The 21,505-nt window shown below is 50.3% G+C and overlaps 1 protein-coding gene across 6 annotated transcripts in view; it reads left to right on the top strand.

Annotated features, from left to right (window-relative positions):
• The window catches only part of KCNG4 (potassium voltage-gated channel modifier subfamily G member 4), a 61,323-nt gene extending 43,712 nt beyond the window's left edge, over positions 1-17,611 (top strand). For 4 of the 6 annotated variants that reach the window (XM_077310709.1, XM_077310711.1, XM_077310710.1 and 1 more), the window contains 2 exons: positions 561-1,354; positions 13,914-17,611. In XM_077310709.1, coding sequence (XP_077166824.1) covers positions 611-1,354; positions 13,914-14,696 — 1,527 coding nt within the window. In that variant the 5' untranslated portion in view covers positions 561-610 and the 3' untranslated portion in view covers positions 14,697-17,611. The remainder of the gene's footprint in view (positions 1-560; positions 1,355-13,913) is intronic. The other 2 variants (XM_077310714.1, XM_077310715.1) reach the window with 1 other exon arrangement.
• The last annotated feature ends 3,894 nt before the right edge of the window (positions 17,612-21,505 follow it).

Genomic DNA, 21,505 nt, shown 5'->3' with positions numbered 1-21,505 from the left:
AGAAGGGAGCTTTGTATGCCTTGGGGGGGGGGGGGCGGTGGCTCAATGGAAGAGCATCTTCCTGGCATGCAGAAGGTCCTGGTTAATCCCTGGCAGCACCTCCAGTTAAAAAGGACCAGGTGATGAGAAAGACCCCTGCCTGGGACCCTGGAGAGCGGCTGCCGGTCTGAGTAGGCGGCATCGATTTCGATGGAGCAAGGGTCTTTCTGCAGAAGGCAGCTTTGGGTTTCTTTATTTGTTTACACTATTTGTATCCTGCCCTTGTCCCCCCCCTCTCCGAAACAGCTGGCAGCGTTCTCCTCGCCTCCTCGTTTATCCTCACAACAACCCTGTGAGGCAGGCTGGGCCGAGAGGGCCTAACTGGGCCGACATCTCCCAGCGAGTTTCCCTGGCAGGATTCGAACCCGGGTTTCCCAGCTCCCAGTCCATCCCTTTAGCCACTGCACCAGAGGGTGCCGCTGTGATGGATGCTTCCGTTTGCCATTCAACTACCCTCACGGTTCTTTACCTTCCTGCCCCCCCTCCCAATGCCCCCGTCCCCCTCCCCACCCATCCCCCAGCTAGCCCTGCTCTGATGCGGCTTCCGGAGCCCCGTTGACGACCCTCAGCGATGCCGATTCTGTCCGGGGGCAGCGACCTCGACTACAGCTACAACTCCTGCAGCTCCTTGATCCACCTGTTCCCCATCTCGGCCGTCGAGGCGCCCCCGGCCAAAGGCGTCCATTACCGACGGGCCCGACGGATCGACCGGCCCGACCAGGCCCAGAAGGTCGATGCGAAGAAGGAGGTGCTGATCAACGTGGGCGGCATCAAGTACCGACTCCCGTGGAGCACCCTGGATGAATTCCCCGCGTCCCGGCTGAGCAAGCTGAAGTCCTGCAGCAGCCAGGACGAAATCCTGCAGCTGTGCGACGACTACGACGCGGACAGCCAGGAGTTCTTCTTCGACAGGAACCCCAGCGCCTTCGGGATGATCCTCAGCTTCCTTGCGGCCGGGAAGCTGATGCTCTTCCGGGACATGTGTGCCTTGTCCTTCCTGGAGGAGCTGCGCTACTGGGGGATCGAGGAGTCCAACTTGGAGAACTGCTGTTTCCGAAAGCTCTTCCAGAAGCTGGAGGAGTTTACGGAGGTGCGCAAAGAGGAAGAGATGCACCGGGCCACGGATTCCACCTGCGTCCTGGAGGAGGAGACCCGGCTCGGGCAGTTCATGAGCAAGCTCAGGGACATGGTCGAAAACCCGCAGTCGGGGCTCCCGGGGAAAGTGTTTGCCTGCCTCTCGATCCTCTTTGTGGCCACCACGGCGATAAGCCTTTGCGTCAGCACCATGCCGGATTTGCGAGCCGAAGAAGACAGGGTGAGTCGCTGTCCCGTTGCCGCTCTGATTCTCAGCAGGTTTCCATGTTGGGGGGGAAGGCAAACCCAGTATTTCCCGGACCAAGAGGTGTCGTGGTTATGACTGGTGGCCTCTGCTCTGGGGAGCCGGGTTTGATCCCCCGCTCCTCCTCCACATGCAGCCAGCTGGGTGACCTTGGGCTAGTCGCAGTCCTGTTAGAGCTGCTCTCACAGAGCAGTTCTCTTAGCCCCACCTCCCTCACAGGGTAGCGGAAGGGAAGGGTGTTTGTGAGCTGCTCTGAGATTCCTTCGGGTAGCGAAAAGGAGGGGTATAAAACCCAACTCTTCATCTTCTTCGTATCTCCAGCCCTGTACACATCTGTACGGCCCTGTTCACATCTGTACGTCTCTTGATCCATCCACTCCTGATTACATTTAAGGAGAGCTCTGCTGGATCGGACCGATGGTCCAATATCCGGTTTCCAACAGGGGCTGAACAGATACCGTGAGAACTGAGGCCTTGGGCTTTGAAAAGGGGGACTCAGCCAATAATCAATGTCTAATAATAGCCACCAATAGACCTAGTCCTTAGGAAACGGTTTGATCCATTTTTTAACACCCTGTAAACTAGCCCCACACCTTGTGATGTCCGTGTACATATTTACACAAGTCTCAGCATGGCATAGTGGTTAAGAGTGGATGACTCTAATCTGGAGAACTGTGTTTGGTTCCCCACTCCTCTACATGCAGCTCCCTGGGTGACCTTGGGCTGGTGACAGTTCTCTTAGCCTTCTTCTCATAGAACAGTTCTCTTAGGGCTCTCTCAGCCCCAGCTACTTCACAGGGTGTCCGTTGTGCGGAGAAGGGAAATGTGTTCGGGAGTCACTTTGGGGACCCCCTTGGGCACTGAAAAAGCGGGGCATAAAAACCAACTTCTCCTCCTCCTTCTCCTCCTCCTTCCAGCCCATCTGGACTTGCCAAATCAGTGGTCCATTTGCCGTAACATCACTTACAGGTAAAACCCAGCTCTGGGAAATGTTTCTTTTACCATAGAGTTTCTGGCAATTTCGAGAGCTACCCAACCTCCCCTCTCTGAGTTTTCCTGGAAGTGAGAAATGCACGCGATTCCGTTTCTGATTACTCTGAATTGGGATGTCTGGGGGGGGGGGGAACATATTCTTTCCCCACTTCCTCTGCAACATGAGTAATTTTAGAAACCTCTTTCATGTGTCTCCCACCTCTGTTCCTCTACCTCTTGTCCTTGGTGACTGGTTGCCAATAAGCATTGTTCAACAGGGCAGCATAAAAGCTCAGTGTAGTCGATCCGGTCCTTTGGCACATGCAAATCACGACAGATTACCAAAAGATCCTGCCTGCCCCTGTATTTTGACTGCAGGAACTGAGAGCAGGTTAGATACAACCAAATGTTCAGAGATGTCATAGAAGCGAGTTCTTGAGAACCACGACCGAATCTCCATGTTGATATTTCCCCCCAAATATTCTTCCTGATCCTGGAGCCACAGGTCCCACCCAGCAGTGTGTGTGTATGTGTGTGTGTGGGGGGCGACAAAAAGTTGCAATGCAATAATTATCAGAGCAAGTCTGTTAAACTTTGATCGGGTGGCAGCCTTCTAGCCGGGGCACCCGAAAACATGGATGTTTTAGAGTAAGGCTGCCAACTCTGGGTTAGGAAATTCCAGGAGACTTGTGGGGGGGGGGGCTGAGCCTGTGAAGGGCTTGGGAAGGAGAAGAACCTCATTGAGGCATAATGCCACAGAGCCCCCCCCCCCCAGGCGAAGTGATCTGTGTAGCCTGGAAGCAAGTTGTGAAATCTAGGAGGCCTCCAGGCTCTGCCTGGAGGTTGGCAATCCTACTTCACAGAAAAGGTTGCCAGCCCCTTTAGCATCATAGATCAGCCACCCGAAGGATGCCGAAGTCAGCGTCGAATGTCCAAGAGTCAGAAAGAAAGTTCTCGCTGGGTCGGAATCCCACAGTGTACTTTGAATTCATCAGCCCAGAGGAAACTGCTTTGAGGTTACGACTCTTCTTTGCGGCAGATGTTCCCTCTGGCCCTAATCTATCCGGCTTTAGCCTCCGAATGAAACATCTCTTTTCATTTTCCTCAGACCTCTGGTGGTTTTTCCTTTTCCTTTGCTCGGCCCTCGCTGAAGCGGTTTTACCGGCTTTGCTTAGTTTTTAACGATTTCCTGGCTTTCAGAACTGGATTTAATTCTCAATTTGTGGCTCTTGTGCCGTTTCGCTGCTCTCTGTTTACGGTCTTGCAGCGTCTATATCAGAGGTAGTCAAACTGCGGCCCTCCAGATGTCCGTGGACTACAATTCCCATGAGCCCCTGCCAGCATTCGCTGGCAGGGGCTCATGGGAATTGTAGTCCACGGATATCTGGAGGGCCGCAGTTTGACTACCCCGGTCTATATTATGAAATTGCTTGGGTGACTGCTGTCACGTGAAAACAGTATCATGGAGCCAGGCGAAACTTACTCTGGAGTAATCATGCAGCGCTTCCAGCAGCACATGAGCTTGAGTTTGCATCTTTGAGATGGTGGAAAAATGAGGTGCAGAAAGCTTTCTCCAAATAATTTCCAGGTCAAAAATTTGTATCCACCTCACGCTAAGGATGCCAGACTCTGGGAGGGAGCTGGGCGCTCCCCAGAATGACAGCTTGTCTCCGGACGAGAGAGAACAATCCCTCGGAGGAAAACAGGTGTAGGGTAGACTGAAGCATTGTACCCCATTGACGTCCCTGGCCTCCGAGGTTCTACCCCCAAATCTCCCAAGAGTTTCCCAAGCTGGATCTAGCAACCCAACTCCCCAATCATCACCGGTAGCTGGAAAAAACTGGCAACCCTGCCTCAGCATGGTGTAATGCAGGGGTGGCCAGACTGTGGCTTTCCAGATGTCCATGGACTACATTTCCCATGAGCCCCTGCCAGCACATCTGGAGAGCCAATCTGGCCACCCCTGGTGTAGTGGTTAAGAGCAGCAGCCTCTGATAGGGAGAACTGGGTTTGATTCCCCACTCTTCCACACCAAGCCAACTGGGCGACCTTGGGCCAGTCACAGTTCTCTCACAACTCTCTCAGCCCCACCTCCTTCCCAGCGTGTCTGTTGTGGGAAGAGGAACAGGAGGCGGTGGCAAGCTGATTTGAGACTCCTTTCGGTAGTAAAAAGCAGCGTACAAAAAGAAAACACAGCTCCTGCTCCTTCTCCTCTTCTTCAGAACATCCCAAGGAAAACAAGACACAGGTTTGTCAATTTTATTTAGAAATCAGCAGCTCTATATATTTGTGTGTGCTCTATGTGATAAGTGCTTCTGACTTATGGCGACCCTGTGAATCAATAAGAGAGGGAAGGAACTCAGCATGGTGTTGCCTAATCTCATCAGATCTCAGCAGTTAAGCAGGGCTGGAACTTGGAAGGGAAACCACCAAGCCAGACTCTGTAGAGGAAGGCCATGGCCAACCCCCTCTGCATCTCACTTGCCTTAATAGCCCTGTGCTCAGGTCACTACTTGGAAGAGAGACCACCAAGAAAGACTCTGCAGAGGAAGGCGACAGCAAGCTACCTCTGCTCCTCCCTTGCCTTGAAAGCCCCTTGACAGTACTTCACACACACACACAAATATAAATCTGTGACTTCCCAAATGTCCTCTGGTTCCCAGCCAGCTCCTGCACCTTCACTTGGTCGTAAAACTCACTGAACCCCGATATGTGAACCTGTCAGCCGGTTTGTGGCGGACGGTCGTACCGCTGTCTTGCTTTTGAAATGATATTCACCCTTTGGGTGGGTTAAAAAAGAAACATCGGGCAAGCAGCCGTGGAGCAACCCCCCCCCCCAAAAAAAAACTAAGACATATTTCCATCCCCTGCATGATTAAATCCCCTTTCTCTCTCTTTTTTACTACACAGTACAGCCACTTCCACATTTTATCAAATCGTGGGAGGCGTGAAACCGAGAAAGCTGTCTCTGTTTGATTGCCCAAATGATAAGTCAGGGGTAGTCAAACTGCGGCCCTCCAGATGTCCATGGACTACAATTCCCATGAGCGAATGCTGGCAGGGGCTCCTGGGAATTGTAGTCCATGGACATCTGGAGGGCCGCAGTTTGACTACCCCTGTGATAAGTCATTCAGAGAGGTGCTGGATGCAATCCCGCCGAAGTGCAGTCAGGAGGGCTTGTGGGGGGGGGGGGAGCTGGCACTCGGAGAATTAATTTCCTACTGTGCTCAGCCAGCCCCGGTTCTCCTGACCGCGAAAGATCCCCAAACAAAGCGGCATCCCCTCCCGGAAATGTCTCTGGAAATTGGGAAATGCCTCTGGAAATTGACAAAGTCTCCTCGAAGCAATTGCAATTTGGAGGGGGAAACAATTTAAAGATAAGTCACCGGACCGGTTTGATTTAGAAAACGTCTCCAACCGGTGCGGCTGTGCTCAAGGATGTCTTTTGCGGCCCCCTCCCCCAAGGGCTATAAATCACCCCCTTCCCTCCCCAGCAAGGAAGTACACAATCTGCAGGTCACAGAAGAAGGAGGAGAAGAAAAATTGCCGAGCAAATCACTCCGGACAACATCTGCCTGCAATCCAGCATTAATTTAGGGAACTTGCCACTACAAGACGGTCACTAGTTTAGATGGCTTTAAAGTGGGACTAGACAGATTCGTGGGCACAGCGATGGCTGGAAGGTGAGGACTAGAACCTCCATGTAAAGAGGGAGTTCATCGGCAAACTGAGCGGGGCTGTTTATTTCCGGTCCTGCTGGTGGAGTTTCAAAGGGTTTCTGGCCGTCCCCACTTGGAAACACAATAGTCAACTGGACAGACCTGGGATCTGACCCAGCGTGGCTTTCCTCATTCTTCTGAAACAAGCAAATGTACTAATGCAGAAATGGCTGGGAGTGGGCCCTTGAAACACACGTTCCTGGACGTAGGTCCCATTGAATGGACCTGTGAAGGATTTTTTTGTAGATCTGCTTAAGGCCCACTTGCTTAATTCCACCCCCCCCCAATTCACAAGAGTGCAAGCTTCAAACAGTTGTTCAGTGTGTTTCATCTTTGAGCTTCTAACCCAGTGTTTTGCCTGGTTCATCATGATCCTGCACTGAGCAGGGGGTTGGACTAGATGGCCTTTATGGCCTCTTCCAACTCCAGGATTCTATATGGCTACAGATTAAGTAAATATGCACAAAAGGGAGAATTCTGCCCAAGGTAGCTTTTCCTTCCTCTTTATCAGAATTTTCCCCATCAAGAATCCTTTACATCTTGTTCATCTTTCAGTTCGTGCTCAAACTAGACTGGCCTCAATTCTTACTTCTGTCAATTTATTTACATTTTAAAATTTTCCCCTGCATTTCAAAAGCAGCCTTGTGCTTTGCTTAAACAGTAGCATGGGTAGCTTTCTGGGATGGTCTTTGAAGGCATAACAGGGTTGCCAATCTCCAGGTGGTGCCTGGAGATCTCCTGGGATGACAACTGATTTACAGGTGTCAGCGATCAATCCCCTGGGCTGTTTTGGACAGTGGACTATGGCATTTGATGTCCCTGGAGTGCTGCCCTACAGCAGGATCCGCCCCAGAGATCTCCAAGGATTTCCCAGCCCAGAGCTGGCCGTCCTGATGCATCAAAAGGCAAAGTGCACCCAGTTAAAGCCACCCTGGGGATTACGAGGCGATTGCATGCATGAACATCCCACACAGACCTGCACATGCTTAAAGGGGGGCAGGAAGAGACAGATGGATGGAGACAAACAAGAAGCCACCACCAGCTGAGGTAGCAGGCCTCTCAGCAGCATTTCCGTATTTTTTTTGAAGCGAAATGTTGGAGGACTCCTAATGCATCTGCTCTGGTTCAGCAATAAGACCAGTAGCTTGGAATTCCAAAAGCCAGGGAGGGGGATTTAGCAGGAAGGGGGAGGATTTGGGGGGCATCCCTCATGGCTGAAATTCACCATGGTCCATTTGCAAACACAAGCCTAACCCCGAGGCTGCAGAAAGTTGCGTGGATCCACAGCAGAATCCTGAAACAAAAACGGTGCAGAAACATTTACTAAAACCAATGGAAACAACTCTGCAGCCTGCAAATTCGCACATTCTCCAGAACTCTTCATCAGGCTGGATGTTCAAGAGCAGGGGTAGTCAGACTGTGGCCCTCCAGATGTCCATGGACTACAAATCCCATGAGCCAGCGTTTGCTTTGGTACTCCTTTTTTGCTGGCAGGGGCTCATGGGAATTGTAGTCCATGGACATCTGGAGGGCCGCAGTTTGACTACCCCTGTTCAAGAGCAAGCAATAATCGTCAAACCTCTTGTATGAAAAACATAGAAACACAGAGCTGGAAGGGCCCCCAGGAGACATCTAGTCTAACCCCCTGCATAATGCAGGAAATTCACAGCTCTCCCCCCTTCCAATATGACCAGAAGAGGGCAAAATGTTTCCAGGATCCCTGGTCCAATGTGCCCTGGAGGAAAATTCCTTCCTGATCCCAAAATGATAATCCGCATGACCCTGGGCATATAAAGGTATCCAGTATAGTATGAGCTAGCCTGTTAAGGTGGTTAAGAGCAGCAGCTTCTAATCTGGCAAGCTGGGTTTGATTTCCCGTTCCTCCTCCGTATGCAGCCAGCTGGTTGACCTTGAGCCAGGCACAGTCTAGTTAGGCTTGTTCTCACTGAGCAGTCCTGTCAGAGTTTTCTCAGCCTCACCTCCCTCACAGGGTGTCTGTTGTGGGGAGAGGAAAGGAAGGCGATTGGAAGCTGCTTTGAGCCTCCTTCGGGTAGCGAAATGTGGGGTATAAAACCCAACTCTTCTTCTTCTTCTAAGCTGGTTTGTAATGGTTTCTCATGTTGTCCCTTTGGACTTCCAGGCAGAGGTAAAATGTGTATCAGACTGAGAATATACATGAACTAGCACTCGATTGAACGCATGTCTAACCTAGCATGAAACCATAGTCTGTTTTCCAAACAGCCATTTATTCTCTCCTGGGTGGATTGTGCACAGGAGTAAAATGCACTATTACTCAGCAAAAAGTGCATAATCTCCCCTGGAGAACTGATCGCTCTTGTCTGGGTGTCAGCCGTAATAGTGAGAGATTTCCAGCCCTTGTCTGGGAGTTGGCAACCCTGCTATTCAGTGGGGCTTTCTCAGGATCACACCATCATCCATCAGGAAGATGAATTATGACCATTGAATGTGTTGGATCTGACATTTTTGACAAAATGCTTTGACTTGAACCTCTTTGGATTTAGTCTGGGTTTTTTTTAAGGGGGGGTTAACTTAGCAAACAATTCACAGTCACCTTTTTTTCATGCTGCCACCTGCACGGCACTGAATCATGCCCGCCTTTGAGACATTAAAAGAGCAGCCATGATCACCAGGGTGTTTGGGGCTGAGATGCGCATTAATTTGTCGCGCTTGATCGGCTTTCCTTTTAATCCGGCGGCTTTAGAGACTGCGGTTTGCTCCCGGGGGACTTCCACCCCCAACGTGTATTTCTGGATTGAAATCTCAAAGACAAAGGGCATTATCAAGGGGGGGGGAAACACAACTGCAAACTCTGAATTTCTGGAAACAGCTCAGACAGGCATGCCAACTTCCAGGTGGGGCCTGGGGATCCTTGGAATTACAGTTCATCTCCAGACAAGAGTTCCCCTGGAGAAAAAAAGTTATGCTTTGGAGGGTGAACTCTGTGGTGCTTTACCCCATTTGTGGTCCCCACCCTCCTCATCCTGCACCCCCAAATTTCCAGGCGTTTCCCAACCTGGATCTGGCAACCCTCCCCCCTGCCTCCCACGCTGTTGGCCAGGAGGAACCTGTCAACCCTAAGGTCAAAGTCTTTGATAGTTTGGGGTTGGGGCGGGATTCTCTTCCAAATAGGGTCTCTTCCCCCGTTGTTGTTTTGTGATTTTAAATGTAACGAGGAATCCCTGCTGGATTGAGTCACTGGGTTTTCCTTTGTCCTGTGGCAGAGATGGAAGAGTCATGCTAGGGATTTTCTGGAAAAGAAACTGAAAATGTCAGTGTTGAAATGCCCTCGTTCTGAGTTGGCTTGCAACGGTGGTTTAACTCGGCACAGTTGTAGCTGCCATTGGCGGCTTGATGAAGAAGATGGAGAAGAGCTGGGATTTTGGTACTTTCCAATCGCCTTCCTTTCCTTTTCCTGCAACAGTCACCCTGGGAGGTAGGTGGGGCCGAGAGGGCTCTGCGGGAACGGTCACTGGCCCAAGGACACCCAGCTGGCTGCATGTGGAGGAGGAGTGGGGGAGAAATCTCGGTTCTCCAGATTAGCTGGCTTGATCCTACATGACCTGCCTTCAGGGCTTCTAGGATATGTGGCTGACCATTTCCATTAAAAGGCTGTTGGGCTACAGGAATTTAATAAGAACCTTCCTGGATCAAAGCAATGGTCCATCTAGTCCAGGCACGGCCAAACTGTGTCTCTCCAGATGTCTATGGACTACAATCACCATGAGCCTTGGGGCTCATCTGGACAGACAGTTTGGCCACCCCTGGACTAGATGGACCATTGCTTTGATCCAGCAGGGTTCTTCTTAAATTCCCTTTTAGCCATATGGTCAGTGCCAACCTCATCCTGGCATTGCACTATTGCAAAATGTGTTACATTTCAATCCCACCCTTGGAACTCAAGACAACCTTGTACCGATTTAGGTCTCTCCCAGGTGTCCTCCCTTTCTAGGGACCACCCAGCTCCACACCCTCTTATCTTCAGTGGGGATGCAGCACCCAGCCTGTGCCTTCAGAAGTAGCATGGAGCCTTTGGCTACAGATGGCGAAACCTTCTAAACTGAGCCTCCTCCTGCAAGCACCCCCGAGAAAAAAAAATTTTGGCTGGTGTCCTGCCAAAGCCATCCACGCCAGAATTTCAGATTTTAACATGCAGCATTAACAACAACAAAAAATCCACTGAAAACCACTGAAAACAGGGTTGCTTCTGAGGATTGCCGCGTCGCTCTGGAGACCAACAAAACTGTCTGGGTAGAAGCTTCTGAGACTCAAATCTCCCTTGGTCAGATACAAGAAGGAATGGAAGTTCCTGAGTCCTTATCTCCCAATTAGCTCCCGTCTTCTGACCGGGATACAGGAACTCTGTTGAACTATGCAAAATCTATTGGGTGTAGATACAAACAAGTGACTGGAAAATTTAGCAGGGACAGCAAAGGGGACAGCTGGCTAGAACGGCAAGGCTAGGGGCCTTCCCCTATTTCAAATAGGTCTCGTTCTTGACTCTGATTGGCTCATTCCGGTTTCCCCCTGTTCTTCTGAGAATAGTTAGGTCTTTTATGCACTGGTCTTTCCCCTCGTTTTTTGCCCTGCGTTCCCCCTTGGATGTATTTTTCTGTTCTGCATGTCAACTCACTTTCATTTCGCAGGTGGGTGGACTTTTGATTTACTTCTGCATGGCTTTATCTCCCTTCCGGGCTCAGCTTGTTTCTGTTTTGCTGCATGCCCATTGCTTTTCCTCCCTGCAGCTGGAACAGACAGAGAAGCTTCTCTCTCCCCCTTTTCTCCATATTCAGCACATCTATTTTGTCCTTCATCATTGGGTGCTCAGCTTCTGTGCATATTTAGACTCTGCCAACGGACTCAGGGGTCTCCATTCCTACTTGTATCAGATGAGGGGAACTTGAAAGTTTATACCCTGACAATCATCTTGGACTCTCAGGCACTGAATGCGTGCCATTAAGTTATTTCTGACTTACGGCACCCCTGTTCCATCAAGAGCCAGCACGGTGTCATGGTTAAGAGTGGCAGCTTCTAATCTGGAGAGTGGGTTTGATTCCCCACTCCTCCACCTGCAGCCAATAGGGTGACCTTGGCCCAGTGAGTCCTGTTAAGAGCTGTTCTCACAGAGCAGCAAGGCTCTCTCAGCCTACCTCCTTCACAGGGCGTCTGTTATGGGGAGAGGAAGGGAGGTAATTGCAAGCCACTCTGAGACTCCTTTGGGCAGTGAATAGTGGGGTTTAAAAACAAACTCTTCTTCTTCTGTGAATTCATAACCTTCTATGGATTCATAACCCCCCCAGCGGTTAGAACTTTGGGGGCAAGTGTTAAGGATCTGGAAGGGGAAACCTTGTGGATGGCTCTGAAGGTGGGAGAAACAGGAACATCCCCCCTCCCCAGGGGGAGGAAATTCCAGACTGGCAAGCCAGCTGTAGAATCTACTATAGGGCAGAAGTTAATTGCTGGCTTTAGAGAGTTTGAACATGGCTGTGCCAGATGTCACCCAAAAGCTCTGTGATAAATCTCCTTGAATTTTATTTCAAGGAAGCTCTGGAGAGTTCTGAGTCAAATCGGGACAGAGGCCCCAAAGGGCAAGTCTTCGGCCCTTCATAGAATCATAGAATCATAGAGATGGAAGGGGCCATACAGGCCATCTAGTCCAACCCCCTGCTCTACACAGGATCAGCCCAAAGCATCCTAAAGCATCCAAGAAAAGTGTGTATCCAGCCTTTGCTTGAAGACTGCCAGTGAGACTTCCCTTGGTTTCTGCTCTTCTGCTATATACTACCTGGGCAGGGGCTGTTTGTGAAGTCACGTGCCCCATAGGGGTACCCGTATGCTTTCCATTGTTGGTTGTATATCGGGGTGGGTGGGAAATAGATTCCGAATTTGCCCCAACTGCTTTTAAAACCCAGAACAAATTTTAGAGATGATCTCCCGCCGTAACAGGGTCTGATCAAATATCCCCAAAGTTCCCCAACCAGGAGCTGGCAACCCTACTTGGCACCCCTCCCGATGACTGCTGTGCCTTCCTTGGAGGAGGAAACAGCCATAAATCTTTTCCTTTTTCCAGAACATTGCTTGACAAATGTCAGCTTAACCTTCTCAGCATTCCAGAAGGAAATGCCGGAAATCCTCTCCGCTGGCCCTCCGATCCGTCACTCAGAGCAGTGCTGGTTACGAGGATAAATGCCACGCTCCGAGGGCCGTAAATCAAGGCAAGGGCCCAAGCACCCCTTGGAGGCAAGTAACTCTCCTGCTCCGAGCCCTCACCTGCCAGGGGTTGATTTAACAGGCGGGGGACGGAAGGATGGGGAGGCCAGCCACGGTGCAGGGGAGGGTGACGCAGCAATCCCTGCGGCAGAAGTGCAGCTGCAGGAGGAGCTCAGAAGCGCAGGGGCCAAGCAACGGAAGAGGCAGGAGGCGGGAGTGCAGGAGCGCCTCCCAGAGCTACCCTCCGGCTCTCTTGATCATGTGGAATAAAATCAGAGAGAGGAAGGAAGGAAGGAAGGAAGGAAGGAAGGAAGGAAGGAAGGAAGGAAGGAAGGAAGGAAGGAAGGAAGGAAGGAAGGAAGGAAGGAAGGAAGGAAGGAAGGAAGGAAGATTAATCATTTGACATGTTTAGTGTAGTCAAGAGATCCTAAGATTATCTGGCAGCCAGGCAAAGGGTATTTGGAGGCGGTATGTCCTTGCCTGCCCCTGTGTCATGACCTTGGTAATCCTTGGAGGTCACAGTTCCATGTGTTAGGGAGGGAGGGAGGGCTGGCCAGCCCCTGGGCATGTGTTGAAACTGCTTTCCCTTGAGAATGAATCTCCCCCCGCAGATCAGAATTGGGTCCCTAACGGGATGCCAGCCTCCAGTCTGGAGATCTCCTAGAATGGTCACTGAATCCCCAGATTGGTGTGCCACAATCCTGTTTGGGTCCTGGCATTTTGTCCCATTTACCTCTTATTAAATAGTCCTGAGGAGTTGGTTTAATCGATTGACGGATTGTCACCAGGCATGTCGTGTGGCCGGGAGTTCCTCTGACTGTCTGGCCGGCCAAAGTTTCAGCTCTTTAGCATTACCCAGGTGCCCCGGTGGTGGGAAACGTTGACCCGATGAGCTATTACAGAAGGGGCATCTTCTCTGTTGTTGCCAAATGCAGTCTTCCCCCCACCCCCCCAGAAGGCGAATCATGGGCCAGATGGCTGGTAGGAGGATGAATCAATGAAATGACTATTTGTAACCGACCCTACGCTTCAGGCAGTCCCTTGGGGAACCCTGGGACATGTAGTTCTGGGAAGAACAGGAGCAAGAGGGTTCCCTTGCCCTCCGCACATTCTGGATAAGAGCTGGCTCCTCTACCAGGGGTGGCCAGACTGTGTTCGTGGATTATAATTTGCATGAGCTGGCAGGGGCTCATGGCTATTGTAGTCCATAGACATCCGGAGAACCTCAGGGTGGCCCCCCTGCAACGGTCAGATCAATATTTGCAACTGAGCAGAGATTCTACCTCTTGACAGGGTTCCTGGCTGCATAAAGAGAGACCACCCAAGTCCAACTTACATGCTTGTTTTGCGTCTTTTGTTCCTTCATCTGAACATGGGAATAATTCTCAGTTGCTTCCCGCTAAATGACTGGAAACCTCTTGAGATCCTTGTCTTTTCTCTGTGCACGAGAGCATCACTCATTTAAGGTTTCTCAGGGCCAGGATTAAGTGCATTATTTTACATCCTAACACGTTCTCCTTGCTCGGTTCCCTTGGAAAAAAAAAAACCCATTCGGTTTCTGCTTCCGCTGTGTTTTTTGGCCCATTCACCCGGCTTTCTTTCTCCTCTGCCCCCAGGGTGAATGTTCCCAGAAGTGCTATTACATATTCATCATCGAGACCGTCTGCGTGGCGTGGTTCTCGCTCGAGTTCTGCCTCCGCTTCATCCAGGCGAAGAGCAAGTGCCAGTTCTTCAAGGGCCCCCTGAACATCATTGACTTCTTGGCCATCTCCCCTTATTATGCCTCCCTGGTCATCCTGGACGACGAGTCCGCTGAGGACGACAGCAGGCCGAGCGGGAATTCGTACATAGAGAAGGTGGGACTGGTGCTGCGGGTCTTGCGTGCCTTGAGGATACTGTACGTTATGCGCCTTGCTCGACACTCTTTGGGCCTACAGACGCTGGGCCTCACGGTCCGGCGATGCACGCGGGAATTTGGGCTGCTCTTGCTGTTCTTGTGCGTGGCCGTCACCCTCTTCTCCCCCCTGGTCTACCTTGCGGAAAACGAATCCGGGAAAGTCTTGGAATTTACAAGCATCCCTGCCTCCTATTGGTGGGCTATCATCTCCATGACAACAGTGGGGTACGGGGACATGGTACCCAGGAGCGTTCCGGGCCAAATGGTTGCTCTGAGCAGCATCCTCAGCGGCATCCTGATTATGGCCTTCCCGGCCACCTCGATATTCCACACCTTCTCTCACTCCTACTCGGAGCTGCGCCGGGAGCAGGAGAGGCTGCAGTCCCGGATCATGAGGCTAAAGAACGCCAATACCTCCATCGAAAGCGACACCCTCAACGAGACCGAAAGCTTCATCTCGGAAACGACCATGTCGCCTGTCAAGTACGTTTATAGAGGGTAACGATCCCCTGGCTGCAAGAGACTCTTTGTTTTTATTATTTCGAAAAAGAAGCCCGCGCACCGCAATGCACCAAGCGGAGAGACCCTCCGAGGCTTGCAGTTCAACCATTTGCAACGAAATTGCTTCTGCTATGAAAAAGGAAAAAAAAGAAAAAAGTGCAAAGGCAATCCGGGTGAATCCACGGCTTCAAGCGCATTGCTCCAAAGAGACAGATGCTTGAGGGACGTTGGCGGGAGGATGCAGGATACGGAGCAGGGAGGGGGAATGGAGCACAGCCCGATTGGCAGGCAACTTCTTGGTGGGAGTCGGAGGCAGGGGGCCCACCGAGCCCAGGGCCCTAAACCATCAGAGACAAGCGCAGTTAAGGTTCGCGCTCCTTTCAGCGGATGATGAGAGAAGGACACAAAATTGGGAAGACTGAAATGCTGCCTTCAAAAAGGAAAGGAAGATCAGGAGAGTTTGGTGTGGGGAAACACAAAAACGTAGGAGTGGGCTGTCAAGTCACAACCCAATTATGGCGATCCCAGCCAGGGGCTTTTAAGGCAAGGGAGAAACAGAGGGTGCTGGCTGTTATCTTCCTCTGCAGAGTCTTCCCTGGGGTTCTCCAGTTCAAGGACCTGCCCTGCTATACCATGCCACCTTCCCTCCCCAAGCACATCTGGGCCTAGTTCACAGGTACATCAGGTTGTCGTCTCTGGCTTGGGAAGTACCTGGAGATTTTGGAGGCAGAACTTAGGGAGGTCAAGGTTTGGAGAGGACCTCTGCAGGATGAAATGCCATAGAGTTCACCCTCCGAGGCAGCCATTTTCTCCGGGGTAATGGATTTGGGTCCTCTGAAGATCCACCGTGATAGTGGGAGATCTCCAGGTGGTGAGGGGAAGTGATAGCGGAGTTCTAGATTTCAAAGCGTCCCTGGTTCCGTCCTCCACTTCTCTAGTTGGAAGGTCTCCTGTGGCAGCTAATTGGAAGGACAGGACTCTGCGTAGACTGAGAGCTGCTGTCAGCCTGAGTAGGCAGTACTGAGTTAGCCTGACCAATGTTCTGACTCTGCATAGGGCAGTTCCACAGGCAGGTCCTCTGGTTGCGACTATTTTGCAAGAGGGAGTTTTTTTTTTTTTCTAAAGGAAAGGGACCATGCCCTGGAAGTAGTAGCAGAAGATCACAGGTATTGGGGAAAAGTTGTTCTCTGCCTGAAACCCTGGAAGGTGCAGCTAATAAGGTTCTAGACAACCCAAAGGACTCTCTCAGCTTGATATGGTCACAAGGAGCCATCCGCACAAAAAGGGATGTTTCAGGGCACTACAAAGTGTTTCAAAACACGTTAACTTGCATTGTTCTGTAGCCCCAAGATCATGTTTTCCATGAGGTTTTACTTTGAAAAAACCATTTTACTTTATTTATATCATTTATTAGCTGCCTTTCTTCTTTACAGAGCTCAGGGCAGCTTACACGACAAATAAAATACACAAAATAGAATACATGAAAGTACATAAAACCAACATACTTACTGTACTTACGTCATTGATATAGCTTGAGAAAGGAGAACCACCTTGATACGAAGGTTGCAAGAAATGTCCTGCACTGGACATGGGTTGGTCTCGTTAAGAGGTCTTTACCCAGATCTTCTACCCAGTAGGGCAGCTGCCTTGGCCTGGGATCAAAGTGTCTGGGAAAAGTTCTGCAGGTCCCAAGGCCTTCTGCCCTAGCTGGCAGCCAGCACCAGATGCCTTGAATTCTAGTTCCGTTGTTCTGGTACCAGTGCCCTGAGCAATCTCTTTGGAAGTCATCTGATTTTGGCCGATTGCACCTTCCGTTTCCTGCCAATATTTGCATCTCATGGATTAGTCAAACTGTGGCCCTCCAGATGTCCATGGACTACAATTCCCAAGTGCCCCTGCCAGCGAATGCTGGCAGGGGCTCGTGGGAATTGTAGTCCATGGACATCTGGAGGGCCGCAGTTTGACTACCCCTGGATTAGACAAAAAACCAACACAGTTCCCATCTGGGAGAAGGCTTGCTTTCCCCAACTCTAGCTGAGTGCTGTCCTTTGAGTTTCCACTGATCCTTCAAAGGCCCTTTGTGACCATCCACAATGTCAAAGCCTTGGAACGGGTTTCTCTCGGTCTGCTTATATCTCTCCCTGGCCGTTGACCACAATGCTAAGTGCATCATGCGTATCAAAGGTTTTCCAGAGGCAGATTTGCACCCCCAGAGCCAAAGGCAGGAAACCCAGAGGTAGCTCTAGGAGGATTACTGGGTAGTTCACCTTGGGGGGGGAGGGGGATACAAACACAGAGACACACCCCAGACAAAAGTGTGTTTTGGAATGCCCTGTGTCATTTTTTCACATTAGCTGACAAATTTTCTTACATCTAACTTATTGAGATAATGAAGGATAAATTAAAAAGTATATCAAAAAAAGAATAATGGCTGCTTTATTTAAATTTTAACAACATCTGGCACTGTAAAAGAAATGAAAACCTCCCTTCGTCCTTCAGCAGAGATTCTCGATTCAGACGTAGTCAAGAAGCCACGGTGGGTAGACATGCTTCCGTGCTTCTTTCCTCTCCTCTCCTTGGATACGCTAAGATATCTCCACTTCCACCTTGAAAGCCCACCTTGGGCCTGTCATGAACTCTCTGCCTGGCCTACCTCACAGGGTTGTTGGGTGAGAAGGGAGGGAAAGAGAGTGACAGTTCTGAGCTGCTTTGAGTTCCAACTGGAGAGCAAAGCAGGACATAAAATAAATGCGTACATACCCATCGGGGTTTTCCTAGTTCCCAAGAAACCTTTGGTGGTTTTTTTTTGTATGTGTGACACTGTCGGAGAAATGATGGCTCCTAGCTGTGAAAGTGGGGAGCAGGAGATGTTTGGCCCCCCATGATTTCTGAGGCTCATTCTCAACAGAAGGGAGGAGGGTTGGAGATCCATCGGGGGCTGACGGCTTCTTGCAAGCTCCGACCGCCTCCGTCAGGTAAGTTCACGCTGCTTTCCTCAGACTGTGTCGTTCGCTCGTTCTGCTGTTCGGAAAGAAGCAATACTTTGACAGCTTCAACTTGGGATCTCCTGGAGATCTGTGGATGCAGCCTGGGGAGGCCACAGTGGGATCCAATGCCCCATCCTCCAAAGCTGTTGTTTCCTCCAGGCAACTGATCTCTGTAGTCGGGAGAGGAACTCTATTTCCAGGGGATCCCCAGGTCCTGCCTGGAGGCTGGCATCCCTGCCCACCACTGCTGGCCACCTCTGCCCACCCGGTTCCTAGCTTTGGACCACCCTAATGGACCACCCTGGTGCTGCTGGGGAAACTTCTCCAGACAACTGTGAGTGTGGAGCATTTCATAAGAAGGTTGGGAACAGCTGCCACATCCCCAGAACCTTTTAGCGGGGACTCTGAGTCATATAGACCTGGACGCAGTCCCAAGTCCCGCTGGACAGAGATCACTCTGGAGCCCAACCAGGGGAACAGGACTTCGTCCTTGAGGCTTTTGAAGCCAGGGAAGAAAATCTGTGGCTTTACCAATGACTCAGGCATCTTATTACTCTGTAGAACAGCCTTCCTCCTTTTGACCATTGAGAAACCCAGAAACATTCTTCAGGCTCCAAGAATCCCCAGAAGTGGTGCAATTGTGCAGAATATGGTTGGGAAGTAGAGCTGTGGACACGCCCACCCAGGACCCCTCCCCTTCTAGCTTGGTGTAGTGGTTAGGAGTGCAGACTTCTAATCTGGCGAGCTGGGTTTGATTCCTCGCTCCCCCACATGCAACCAGCTGGGTGACCTTGGGCTAGTCACAGCACTGATAAAGCTGTTCTGGCCAAGCAGAAATATCGGGGCTCTCTCAGCCTTATCTGCCTCATGGGGTGTCTGTTGTGGGGAGAGGAAAGGGAAAGAGATTGGAAGCCACTTTGAGACTCCTTCGGTTGGAGAAAAGTGGCATCTAAGAACCAACTCTTCATCTTCTTCAGTAATATCAGGGCTCTTTCAGCCTCACCCACCCCACAGGGTGTCTGTTGTGGGGAGAGGAAAGGGAAGGTGATTGTAAGCCGCTTTGAGACTCCTTTGGGTATATAAAAGCGGCATACAAGAACTAACTCTTCTTCCGCTGGCCAATGGGGGGGATTATATCACCTGATAAATGCTTAACATATTTTAAATATATATATTTAAGAATCGTATAACTCCCACCCATTCAAGAAGCCCACAGGGAGATTGGCAACCCTAATGGAGAATGATGAGAATTATATTCAGTGCTAATTGTTCGTCGAAGTTGGCCTTCTCAGGTAGCTGAAATGTTTGCCCATCCGTGGGAGGATGAATACGATACAGTCTTCTGTCTAGATAATTAGTATGGCTAGTCAAACGGGTTATGAGTATTGGATTAAAAATCATTAGTGGCAATTACATGGAGGAGAGCCGGAAGGAAACGGTAGACCGTGGACAATGGGGGAATGCACAAGGAGAGAATAGGTGAATTAGCACCGGTGACTTTACAAAAATGTCTGCATTTCTGAGCAGGGTTGTTATTGTGTGCCTCATGCAACACAACCAGCTCTCCTGCACGGAGCAGCCCAACCACTGCTGTGCTGTAAAAGCTACAGATAGATGTCTTCAGCAGAACCGGTTGCCTCGTTTAAGGCCGGGGGAAAGAGAAGAAGGCATAAATCAGCTTTAAATTGTCTCCCGGTGGAACCGAATGCACTGGCAGGAATGCCCATTAAATGCACCTCTCTTGAATCACCAAACTTTTGGGTCTTTTGTCCTTTGTGGCGACAGCTCAGGCTTGCGAGGAACAATCATTTCCCAACGGCACTTATAAAACTGGTGCTCGTACCCCCCTCCCCTCCCTAGTGCTGCATCCGTTCTGACCACGCAGAGGCCATTTTTAGCTGAGTGAATTCTAGAACTCTGTACCGAGTTCTCAAAAAAAGGAGGGGGGGGGATTCCATTTGCACTCAGCATTGTGGCTAGAATTCAAATTGGGTAAAAGGGAAAACGATAACCCTTTGGTAGTTATTGCCGAAAACTGCGGAGTTGCGTTTTCATGCGCAAAGCTCACACCTTGGATTAAACTTTTTGGGGAATCAAAGGTGCCTGACTGGACTCAAGCTTTGTTCGGCTCCTTTAAGCCAACACGGCGACCCACCTGGATCTGTTTTCATAGAGATTCGATTCCGGGAGATCTCCAGACCCCGCCTGGAGGTTGGTAGCCCAAGGAACACGCCATCTCTGAAAGGGCGCTGTATACGATAGTCTCCCTGTTGTCTTTGGGTGGAAAGAACGGGAATCTCCCTAGTGAACCGAGAGAAAGCAAAATAATTCAGACCTCTTTCTGGCGCCGTCCTCGAGAAGTGGGTCAGGAGGAAATTCAAAATGCTTTCTCACTGTTGTAAACCTCGGGAGAAGGAAAGGGGAAGGTCAAAAATTAATTCCCCTTGTTCCCGAGTTGAAAGCAGCCCGAAATCCGAGATAATGAAATCAATGCAGCTTCTGATATCTATCTCTGGGATTTTATTTCCCACGTGGTAGCCCTTTGCCTCTGTTGGGAAGTCACTTCATAAAAGCTGGGCCGTTTGAGAGAGGAGAGGATGTATTAATCCCCACTTTGCGCTTCACTCCCTGCCACGGTTTTTTATTTATTGAAGTGGCGATGAAAGCATTTCATCACCTGGAGAACTCTGTTCCTGCTTTCCCCCAAGAGGCTCTGTGGCTGAGCATCTGATCCGCATGCGGAAGGTCCCAAGTTCGATTCCCGGTGTCTCCGGTTAAAGGGATCAGGTAGGAGACGATGGGAAAGACCTCCGCTAGAGACTCTGGAGAGTCCCTGCCAGCCTGTGTAGACAATACTGACCTTGATGGACCAAGGGTCAGATTCAGTGCAAGGCAGCTTCATGCGTTCATCTTAAATCTTGAAGGACTGGGATTATTTTATTTATTTATTTATTTAGATTTATATACCGCCCTCCCCGAAGGCTATACACTGTTCTGCCAGAACTTGGTTAATGTGAATATATGAAGTCTTTGTGAGCGAATGCAAGGGGCATATCTATCTAGAAGCTTTGGCCTACCTGGTCAGTCTTGTTTAGTAGTGGGACGGGAGACCCCCAAAGGGTTCCAGGATTGTGACACGGAGGCAGACAGTGGTAAGCCACTTCTGTTGCCTTGCCGTAAGTCAGCTGTGATTAGATGGCCAATTTAAAAAAAAATAAAATCTCTCTATGACATTTTCCCACCCTTCTATGTGCAAATAGAATGTGGCTCGCTTTTCCTTTTGGATTTTGGTCTTCACAACAACCTTGTGAGGTAGGTCAGACTGAAGACTGGCATTGGTAACCCATGTGCATAAACTTCACATTCAGCTTCGACACATGAAATACAGCCTCAGAGAGCTGGGAATCTTCTGTGATAGGTCAGACATCTGGGTTCTCTGAAGCTTTGAAGGATATTCCTGGTGCTCCTTCACTTTTCATAGGTTTCTGCTTTGTTTGTCTCCGTGTAAACCCGCCTTGATCTGACCAGATCACTTTTGAATGGATTGCATGTGGTAAAAATGCTTAGACGTCCTCTGGGGCAGGGGTAATCAACCTGCAAACGCTGGCAGGGGCTCATGGGAATTGTAGTCCATGGACATCTGGAGTACCACAGGTTGACTACCCCTGCTCTGGGGTAGATATAAACCACTAATCATGTTGGTAGTCGATGTGATTGTGTTGCTCACATAAATACACTAAAAACACGTTTTATGTTTTGGACCCTCTGGCTCCAGGGGAAAAAGCTGACTGAGAACAAATGGAAAGCTAGGGAAATTGGGAAG

Source organism: Paroedura picta, chromosome 14 (assembly GCF_049243985.1).
Source record: "Paroedura picta isolate Pp20150507F chromosome 14, Ppicta_v3.0, whole genome shotgun sequence".
In the NCBI taxonomy this organism is placed as follows: Eukaryota; Metazoa; Chordata; class Lepidosauria; order Squamata; family Gekkonidae; genus Paroedura; species Paroedura picta.
The sequence above is the reverse complement of the archived record's forward strand: the minus strand, read 5'-3'. Positions and strand labels throughout refer to the sequence as shown.